The sequence below is a fragment of the Molossus molossus genome, unplaced genomic scaffold (assembly GCF_014108415.1).
Source record: "Molossus molossus isolate mMolMol1 unplaced genomic scaffold, mMolMol1.p scaffold_m16_p_7, whole genome shotgun sequence".
Classification (NCBI taxonomy): Eukaryota; Metazoa; Chordata; class Mammalia; order Chiroptera; family Molossidae; genus Molossus; species Molossus molossus.
The window spans coordinates 8055666-8066726 of record NW_023425401.1 but is presented as its reverse complement, the minus strand read 5'-3'; the positions used below and the strand labels follow the sequence as shown (position 1 = coordinate 8066726).

Below are 11061 nucleotides of genomic sequence, written 5' to 3'. Positions count from 1 at the left end.
AATGCCACAGTCTGGGTATCTTATAAATAACAGAAACCCATTAGGTACAGTTCTGGAGGCTGGACATCCAAGATCCAGGCGCTGGCTGACTCGGTGTCTGGCGAGAGCCACGTCCTGGTTCACAAATGGCACCATGTAGCTGTGACCACACACGGGGAGGAACAAGGGAGCGCTTCCTGTTTCATTAGGGCACCAATCCCCCACACAGCCTAATCACCACCCAGGGACCCCCACCGTCCAATGCACTCTCCTTAGGCGGGATTTCAGCCTGTGAATTTTGGGGTGACAGCTCAGGCCACAGCCCCACCTTCGGCCGGCTGGGTCACACCCTCTGCTGTGGGGCAGCATCGCGTTCAGCCCTCTGGAGACTGACACGCACTGAATTTGAGAGCCGGAGAAGGACGGTGTCACGTGCAGAGAAATCAATTCTGCAGGCTTGAACCTAACCCGTCCTCCTCGGGCAGACAAGGAATAAAACTGGAGCTGTATCAGACGGAAGCACGGAGCTGCGATTTAGGAGATGCCACGAGACCAAACTGTGGTGTAATGTCTGAGAAGAAGCTTTTAGCGAGTCTAGAATTATGCCCAAAATATGGCTTTAAAGAACAAGTGTGCCCCTTGATGTAAATGATAAAGCGAGGTAAGCGTGATGCCATGGACAGGAGAAGCGTGTGGGTAACCCAGGCCCCCTCCCACCCCCCAGGCGAGGACGAAGTAGCTTCCGGGGCCCAGTCACAGCGTCTCCCGGCGGCAGGACTGCGCTCTGCCCCAGACCAGCCCCGGTCATCTGACTACGCAACGAGGCTGAACACAACGCGGTCAAGGTGGAAGTGAAAATAACAATAAAAACAACACTCGCCACATCTTCATGATCTTTTTTATTTAACATACGTAGTACATGTAAACAACTGGCATCAAATTCATAAAAATACAACACTGCCGTGTAACACCACCCTCCCCGACCTCCTTGCGCTCCGTCCTCACCGCCTGCCTTCAGCCCTAGAGGCCCAGCTCCCCGACACGCCCGGCTGTTCCCCCGCAGGCGATGTCTTTACCCTCCTTGCCCATCCCCCGTCCTCGCTCTCAAGCAAAAACATTTCTAAATGCTAAAAAATGCGTAAAATACTGAGCTTTAATACTGTTTTGTCATGTTCATCGAACCGACGACTACGCTACGTTGCCACAAAGGAGATTTACAATCTGCAGCCACTGCTGGGGGCGTGACGGAGGCCCCCGCGGACAGAGGCCCCGGCGTGACGGAGGCCCCCGCGGACGGAGGCACGCGTGCACGCAGCCCGGGCTCGCTCCGGTCCGGCCCCACGCGGACTCAGAGCTTACTGGCGCAGTTACCGTAATAACTCCTGGTGCGAGGGATCTTCTGAAATAAAGCATTTGGCTCCATGTACCCTATCCCAGCACAGGAAACAGTTATAACAGCATTTTAATGTCCAATCATCACATGTGAACTTACTAGGAGTGAAATTATCGGAGGGTGGGAAGAACAGAGAATAACTTTAAAAGCACTCGTTTTTAAAGAATTGTGGCTGAGTGTACAAATCAGCCGCACGCGGCGGGACGCAGCTGCAGACAGCCGAGTGCAGGGCCTCCTCCCACCCCACGATGCCATTCCCTGGATTGTTGCAGCTTTGCTCAAATTCTACTCCTAATCCACAACTCCCTGGCCGCTTCCCTGTTTTCTGAAACTGGCTAAACCCCAAGAAATAAAAGTCACCCGGCAAGCGGCAAAGAGAGGCCAGGCCCCCACAGACATGACCGAGTTTGGGGGCCAGAGGGGGGTTCCCGGGGAAGGTGGTGGGGAGGGCCTGGGGTTTGCACGCTTGGCTGGCTGCTCTAAGCTACAGCCCCCCCACCAGGCTTGTCCTTGGGCTCTGGTGAGAAGGCAAAAGACACAGCGATTCGGGCTCCCAGGAGTGGGCACCGAAACTGTCCCCGAGGACTCGGGTCTCAAGGACAACCCGCCTGAGGCTCATCTGCCTGTGGTTAATAAAGGGAACACTATAATTAAATGTGCAGTCCGCCAGAGGCATCGTTTGCTCAGAATCTGAAATCTTAAAACCATTTCTCAGAGCTATGAGGGGGGATCCACTGTTTGGGAAAATCTCATTTCACACAAATTAACTTCTAGATAACAAAAATTCGTACTAGGAATTCAAAGCAGGTTTGGAAAAATCTCAAATGAAAATAAATAGGAAGAACAAAATAAAGAGGAAGGCTGAATCTTCATTCCTCACACTGACATGGATTTTAGAACCAAAATTATAAGGCTTAAGGCTTTGTCTTATTAAAGACAGGCAATTTTGAAAGTAAAATATAAAAACTCCATTCATCATTATTCATTTACTTTTTGACAGAAAAGTTAGTCATGTTTTAGTACATCTTAATAGTAACAAAAACTATCCCACGCTACAGTCTATTGTTCACTGTGAATTATGTCTACAGAAATATACATTAGTTTCTGGATGCATTACATTTGAGGTTGTTCAAAATAGTTTTTCTTAAAACTGCAATTAAACATGAAACATTTTAAAAGTGGTTTAAAGGTATTAAAATATACACATTTGAATAATAGTAAAAATGAGAAAATACACACTTGCCATTAAATTTTTTAACCAAGAATAAGTATTTGATAAGAAATTAAATGAGTAAATACCACTTACTTGACAAAGAATGCTGGGGGAGGGAGAGGGAGAGGGAGGGAGGGTGGGAGGGAAATGAGGAGAGAGCAGACGCGCTAATACCACACTGCTGGTTGGTACAGGAATTTGGACCTGACCACTAGGTCTAGGAGTCTGGATTAATAATGGGCAGGAAATGCTTAGTTAACAAGAGCAACAGAGAACAAAAGAACGTGAAGGAACGTAAACAGATCATTCCACATAGCAAACAGCCATGGCCACGCCATCTACACTTGATGACAGGGACCAACATGACTGAGGAGCTCACAATAATCCTTGGAATGTCCCAAAGATGAGAGCAAGAGGCAGAATCAAAAGCAATGGGCATTAACAGTCTGTAAACTGTCAGAGCAGCCCCTGTGCAGCTCAGAACTGACTAGATTTTCACAACATCCTTGTCATGACCCATTATATCTTGTATACAAGTAGCTTTGCTTATTTTAGCACAAATAATTAGGTCAAATACAAGCATATACTCATTTGCATAGCAAATTTTAAGGGGTGCATTGAAATAGTACCCAATTGAAAATGGTATACATAGTTTTACAATCAGAATGACATTCAAATCAACCAAATAAAACATTTTCTATTTGAAAACAGTTAGCTATAAACGTTTTTGGGATCTGATTAAAAAGAAGGCATGAGTTATTAGCAAAACATTAAAACCATCTGCGATGCCGTTTTCTGTAGGCCGAGGTCATTCTTCTATAACTTCGAGGACTTTGTAAACACTGTTCTGGAACACGGTGGTGAAGTGGGGCTCGGAATCCTTCACCAGGAGGTTACACAAGGGCGGTTTCCCAGCATTGGCGGGATCTTCCACATCCCAGATCTCAGGCATACTGCAACCGGGCCTAGAAAAACCCACGCACAGGTTAGAGTCCAGGGCACGTCACGCACCGCAGACGAAGTGGCGCACCCTCCACGCCTGCCTCCTTTCACCTGGTCCACTGAACTCAGTGCTTTAAAGGCCTATCACAGTGCTTGTCTGTGTGTGAGCTGCCACAAATCCTCGGAGCAGGGTGAACACAGCGGAGGTGATTCCAAAGACAGACCTACAAGCTACGTGAGTGCAGGTGACAGGAACGAGCTTGGTTCCATTCTGCCTCAGCTACTCACCAGAAATGGGGATTTGTACGGCTCACTCAGCCTCAACCCCACATTTCAAAAACGGGAACTGTCCCTGACACAGCTGTGTGGAAGGATTGAGAGAGAGAGACCATCTAGCATCATGCCCGGCACTCAGTAAGAGGTAATATATTACATTAATTTCAAAAACTGTAACTGGCAAATATACTTAGTTTGTATTTAAGCAACTTCCCATGAACTGTGTTGCAGAATGAGCCAACTTCAAGAAAATCCAATAGTGTTCAGCTCACATCTTAACTAAACGCCTAATTAAATCTTGAAAGTTTAACCAATGTCACCCCAATACATTTAATAATAAAATCTTGTAAGTGATACGTACTTTAAAAGAATAGAAGTAAAACTGGTATTATGTGATATTTGCCCAAATAAGTTCTTCAGGATAACTTTAAAATTTATTTTAAATCTAGAATTGCTAGCTTTTGCTAGGATTCTTTTTTTTTCTTTTTTGGCTTTTGTATATTGAAGATTTTTATATTATTATATTCCAAATTGTCAATCTTTCTTTTTAGGGTTTACAATTTTGATGTCTTATTTAAAGAATTCATCCCTACCGCATTATCTTGAAAACATAGTGTGTGTTCTCCCATGAAAGTTGTAGCTTCTCACATTTAGATCTATAACTCATCTAAAATTAAGTTTTCTGTATGATGTGAGGTAGAGATTTAATTTTATTTTTTTCCACACAGAATAGCCTAGTAGCTCTTGATCCAACGATTATTTATCAAATCCATCCTTACACCCACAAATTAGTAGGTGACAGATTACTTTCAAATCTATATTGCCGAATTATTTATAATCACTAATGTAACATTAATGATTCAGGCAAGAATATAAACAAATGGCCTCCAAGAATTACTCTATAGACTTCTTATTAATTATAAAGGAACTCTGCCTCCTTAAACTGGAGAGGGGGGGAGGGGGGAAAATGCTTCAGTCACGTGACCAGACAGCATCAGCAACAAGGGAACCGCGTGGCATGCACCTACCACAGTGACACCATGAAAAGCACCCCCACCCCCGTAGTGTTCCTGCCAAATCGTCGAAATGAATCTGGTCATGAGGACTGAATCAGGACCCAGATGTGGGACACCCTCACAGGGAAACGGGCCTGAACCCTTCCAGAACATCAATAAAAAACAGAAAAGTGAGTGGAAGTTCACAATTTCCTATTTGTTTTAAGAAATTAGAAACACAGAGAAAAACATAGGAAGTGGCACAGCACTAACAACTGCTTGTGTTTTGTCACAGTTGTTTCACTTTTTAAAAAAATTGCTTTTCTTTATTGATTTTAGAGAGAGGAAGGGAGAGGGAGAGAGAGAGAGAAACATCGATGAGAGAGAACATCGATTGGCCGCCTCCTGCATGCCCCCCCCCCCCCGGGGGGATCGGGCCTACAACCTGGGCATGTGCCCTGACCGGAATCGAACCGGTAACCTCTTGGTGCAGGGGTCAACACTCAACCACTGAGCCACACCGGCCGGGATTCACTTTTTTTCTGTAAAGAGACAAAGCCATTCACAGCAAGTCCCTTTTATTCCCACAGCGATCTGCTCCCCTGCCCTCTGTCCAGAGGCAAGCACCACAGGAATGCAGTCCTTTCTCTTCAAAATCATCTTTCAAGGTAATTAATTACCCACAAAGTGTCAGAACAGACCCATTGAAATTAAAACATGGATGGTACCGTCACCTTCAGTGCCACTCTCAGAGGTGACTTCAGTAACAGCCCAGGACACGTTCTGCTAGTTTTATCTCCGTTCGGACACACACACACAGAGGCTCAGACACATTTACATGCACAGATGCCCCAGGTGGCTTTTAAATGGGATTATTCTGGGACTCCTCACTTGCCAATAAAACGTGACCACTTCCCCTCAGTACAGAGAACCCTTCTTTATCTTTCTGATTGGTGCAGTCTCCTCTGCATTACTTACTAACTCTTCTATGGGTGGATACTGTTTCCCATTTTGCCATAATGAGACAATGCTTACATAAACATTTCTGTGCCTCTATCTTTCTGCAAGCCAAGCTTCTAGAAGCAACATTATTGCTATGACAGAGGGTTACACCATTTTCACCATGCCTCTGTCAAATGCTTTCCACAGGTTTTCTCGGGGAGTGTCCCCAGGAAGAGTGTCCGGTGCACATTTTTGCACACCCTGGCTGACACCAGCATCTGCGACACTGAACACACATGCTACGACTGGGCATGGCTTTTCGACCTTTTCATTTTCTCCCACGGGCGAAGCCAAACTGTTACCACACCGCAGGCCAGCGGCACGCACAGTGGAATACACAGGAAGTGGAAACCACCGGCTCCTGAGTTCAACTAATTTCAGGACCAAAGAGAGAGCGAAGCTGCCTTTGTTGAGTTCCCAAAGTTTCCCCAGGCCGGCGGCCAGCCACGTCTTCAAACAGCATGAGTGACAACCTGAATACTTTTCTTCTGAATTCATGTATTTTAACTTCATGTCAACCGAGAATAAAAGAGTAGTTCATTCAAAGCTCACCTACAACTTGCACTGGAGTGTATTTTTGTACGTGTATTTGAACACAGGGTGTCAAGCAATTAAGGAATAATCAAGCCACACAATTAAGCCACTTATAAACGAGATCACATAATCTAGGGCTCACAAAGTGCCGGGCCCGTTCAACACCAGATAACCATCAGGCCCCTGCCCTCTCTTCTCTTCTCTTCTCCGCGTCCCCTGCCCCCGGGCCGGCCAGTTTCCGGCTGCAGCGGCACGCGGGTGTCTCGGGCTGGCACAACTGAGCTGGGCGAGGGCCGGGGCGAGCAGGGAGGTCCCTGCGGTGGACAGCCTGTCAGGAAACTCAATCCTTCCCACGGCAAAGCAGGCACTAGCTCTGGGTCCCCCTTCCCTCTCCTCTCCGAGTTCCCCATCTGCTTCCCTCTCGGAACAGAAATCAGAGTGTGCGCTCTTTCAAGGACTAAGCAAGTCCACCAGCTGAGGTTTCCTGATACTCATCGTCAGGAGGGCTGAAATCTGGTGGAACATCAAGAGTGTTGTTCTAGTTACTGACTGGGAACAACAGATCAGAGAGTCACGTCCTGACCCTCTTCCCGCTCCGGTCTGCTGGAACACCCGGGGGGCAAGTCAAGGTCCCCACAGGGAACTCAGCACCCCCGCCCACCCACCTCTGCATCCCAGTGCGGCAGTGAGCTCTGTGGAGAGGGGGCGATTCCCTGCTGTGCAGTGTGCAGCCGTCCTCCCAAGTACAGCCCCAGGGCTGTCTCCCCTCCCTCCGGACACGGAACCAGTGCTCTGCTGTCACAGCGTGAGCCCGGCAGCCACCAGTACCAGGCTCCCTCAGCTCCCCGCCGTGTCCACAGCACCGCGCGGGGCTCCAGGGGAAACGAAGAATCCCGAGCCAAGGCTGGTCATTCGCGTGGGGAGAGAGGTCACGAAACATGAAGTTTTGGTCCCAGCATCCCACCGGTGTGTCAGGTGGCAGGGGTCACCCAGCACATAGTTACTGCAGTGTCCTCATAAAATTATGACAGAAGCTGTGGCATTTTTGTCCTCAGCTTACCCAGCAAAGCTCATTAAAGGTGAGTGTGCGAATTTCAAATACATTCTTATGTTCAAAAGGAGTTAAAGCATTTTGTAAATTATGACTCTAAGAACAGTAACATTTTCTACAGATCCTGATTCAAGTCAAGTCGCTTGGGATATATTCACAGAAAAACCACTCAACAATCAAGTGTTTGAGCTCCTGGTGGGCAATGCTGACAAACTTGGCCAGAACGGTGTGTACTCCTGAGTCGATGTCTAATTACTCTGTCTGATCACCCCTGCGCCCCACTGACACACAAGCAGAGTATCACGAGTGAGCTGCAGACATCAGTCTCCGAAGGCCTCTCGGAAGAGGGGTGAGCTCAGGGAACAGTAGTATTCCACAGAGCACCCCTGGTTTCGGATGAAACTGCTCCCATCCGCGCCCCTCCTGGAGCCAGCGCTCTGGCCTCCCGACAGCTGCTGTCCTCGGTCTCTAGTCTCCCAGGTGCGGACACGGTCCCTGTGGAACTCACCTAAGCTTTGCGGGTCTCACTAACTCTTGGGCTATATTTTGCTTCACGAACGTCTCTATGAAAATAGATGATTTTTACAAACCCAGGAGCATGTGGGTCAGAGCAGAGTTAGTTATTTTCCCACTGAAATGAGATGGGACACAGCGAGAGAGAAGTTCCTGTCTAAGCCGACGCTGGGAGGGTCCCGTCCACCACAGGACATGGTGTGTCGTAGGGATGTGGGGGGACAAAAGGGGCCCTGAGCCTCAGCGCTTGACTTCTGTCATCATAGCAAGACTCTCTACCATTTGTCTCAGACTCCACAAGTCCTTTGAAAGAAAATACCTCCAACTTGAAATACAAGATTTAAAAAACATCACAGGCAAATATGAATAATTCAGGAAATTATCAACCGGTGCCTATGTAATGCCTTTAAGGAAGCACACAGGTGCACATCATTAGAAAAGAAACAGATGTTTGTAATGATTAGGAAAGAAAAAAACTCCAATTCAAATAATTATCTTAAAAAACTTTTTCCACTTATACTTTGCTAAACGCTACAAATGTCTCATGTGGACGACTTAATAAAGCACTTGCCCATGAGACTGGAGAACTTCACATTCTGTGATGATGCAACACTAACTGTGTTGATACTTACTTGGATCTTCTCACACACCAGGACTCTTCTAGAATGTAATAATTCACCTGTAACTTGATCAATTCCCTCTTCACTTCTTCAGCTGCTTTTCGACTATACATCGAGTATACGATTTTTGTTCTGGCTCTTTAAAGAAAAGTAAACGGGCAGAAGAATGTCAAGATTAAAAAGGATGCAATCAATCGGTCTGGAAGACAGCAGCGAGCGCTCAGGAGAACTGTTCACAGGGGTCACCCCCAGGGCCCCGGGGAGGGAGGTCAGAAGAAAGATAAAAGGGGGTGGCCCCGGAGTACTGGGAAAAGGGGTCCTTACAGTTGGGCTTTTTGTCTGTTTGCTTGTTTTTGTTTTAAATTCTTCATCATCGATCACAAATGAGAGTGAGGGACCCTGTGTGTAGACAAGATATGCTGCACAAGCGTACAGCACTTGATTCATTTTCTTTATCGATTTTAGAGAGAGGGGAAAGGAGAGGGAGGGAGAAAAACATCAACTGGCCGCCTCCTGCATGCCCCCACTGGGGATTGGGCCCAGACTCGGGCAAGTGCCCTGACCGGGAATCGAACCGCGACCTCTTGGTGCAGGGGTCATGCTCAACCACTTGCTGCACCGCCGGACACCACACGCACTTTAAAGCTGCAGGGCCAGCTCTGACACCAGCAGCAGGTGGCAGTCAATGGCTCTCCATTATATGCTGGGTTTTTAAAAGCCAGATTTACCCAACTTAATTGCTCTGGAAATTAGCTTGCACAACTTGATTTTTTTAATGAAAAAGTTTCTTATTTATAAAATGTATGTGCCACAGTTAGACAAAGAATGTATTACTAGGATTCACCCAGTCCCTTGGCAAATCAATAGTATGGTCTCCCCTAGAAATTGCACAAAAATGAAATCTATTTCCTTTTCAAAAGGAACATACTTTATGTGCTTGAGAAAAAATTGTAAAAAACAAAACACAAAATAATTCTAACAGGTTATACTAGTGAAAACCAGAATTAAACCCTCTTTGAATGGGGCTCTATTTCGACTGGCCCCAAGAATCCAGGGAAATGGCCCGTAAGAAACCCTTCCCAGGCACCGGGCTGACCCTTCCGGGAAGCCGAGGGCGACGGGGTATACCCTCGTGTTTCGGGGCGTGGCCGCCCCCCGGCAGCCGATATGCGGCGCTTCCTCAGCGGCTGGCGGAGAACTAACCCGACGCGGACTTGGCTGCTCCATGAGCCTCAGCTTTCCATCTACCTCAGCCTCAGTGCAGCGTTTCTCCCGGGTCCATGGTCCCAGCTCAACACAGCCTTTCCACACACCGCTCGTTATTCTGCTGGTTCCCTCATTACTGCTATGGAAGATCTGTTTCAACGTGCGGACTGTGCACTGACCTCAAACCTGTACCCTCGTGGTGCGGGGGGTTCACGGCGTGAGGACTGCGCACTGACCTCAAACCTGTACCCTCGTGATGCGGGGGGTTCACGGCGTGAGAACTGCGCACTAACCTCAAACCTGCGCCCTCGTGGTGCGGGGGGTTCACGGCGTGAGAACTGCGCACTAACCTCAAACCTGCGCCCTCCTGATGCGGGGGGTTCACGGCGTGAGAACTGGGCCCTAACCTCAAACCTGCGCCCTCGTGGTGCGGGGGGTTCACGGCGTGAGAACTGGGCCCTAACCTCAAACCTGCGCCCTCCTGATGCGGGGGGTTCACGGCGTGAGAACTGGGCCCTAACCTCAAACCTGCGCCCTCCTGATGCGGGGGGTTCACGGCGTGAGAACTGGGCCCTAACCTCAAACCTGCGCCCTCCTGATGCCGGGGGTTCACGGCGTGAGAACTGTGCACTGACCTCAAACCTGCGCCCTCCTGATGCGGGGGTTTCACGGCGTGAGAACTGCGCCCTAACCTCATACCTGCGCCCTCCTGATGCGGGGGGTTCACGGGGTGAGAATGGCACACTAGCCTCAAGCCGGCATCTTCAAAATGCGGGGGGTTCACGGCGTGAGAACTGCACCCTAAGCTCAAACCTAAGCCCTTGTGATGCGGGGGGTTCACGGCGTGAGAACTGCCCCCTAACCTCAAACCTGCGCCCTCGTGATGCCGGGGGTTCACGGCCTGAGAACTGCACCCTAACGTCAAACCTGCGCCCCACGGCGTGAGAACTGCGCTCTAACCTCAAACCTGCGCCCTCGTGATGCGGGGGGTTCACGGCCTGAGAACTGCACCCTAACCTCAAACCTGTGCCCTCGTGATGCCGGGGGTTCACGGCCTGAGAACTGCACCCTAACCTCAAACCTGCGCCCCACGGTGTGAGAACGGCGCACTAACCTCAAGCCGGCATCTTCGTAATGCGGATGGTTCACAACAGGCCGAAGCGCCGACAGCTTCACACTGGCCATCGTGGGCATGGCGCCCGCAAACACTGCGTCTGCAAAGCAGGAGCGGTGGCTCAGAAAGACCCCAACCCAAGAAGCGGAGACCCAGCCCGAGGAGCCTGGCCCAGGGGTGTGACTGCACGCTGCCCGGCAGACCCGCAATCCAGTCGCGTGGC

At 48.9% G+C, this 11061-nt stretch overlaps 1 protein-coding gene across 2 annotated transcripts in view; it reads right to left on the bottom strand.

The window, feature by feature from the left end:
- Positions 1-2769: 2769 nt before the first annotated feature.
- DPY19L1 (dpy-19 like C-mannosyltransferase 1) overlaps positions 2770-11061 on the bottom strand; it is a 61417-nt gene continuing 53125 nt past the window's right edge. Inside the window, exons 19-21 of one of the 2 annotated variants that reach the window (XM_036247175.1) lie at positions 10839-10938; positions 8531-8656; positions 2770-3550 (exon numbers count right to left, since the gene is read on the bottom strand). In XM_036247175.1, coding sequence (XP_036103068.1) covers positions 3394-3550; positions 8531-8656; positions 10839-10938 — 383 coding nt within the window. In that variant the 3' untranslated portion in view covers positions 2770-3393. The remainder of the gene's footprint in view (positions 3551-8530; positions 8657-10838; positions 10939-11061) is intronic. The other variant, XM_036247176.1, reaches the window with a different exon arrangement.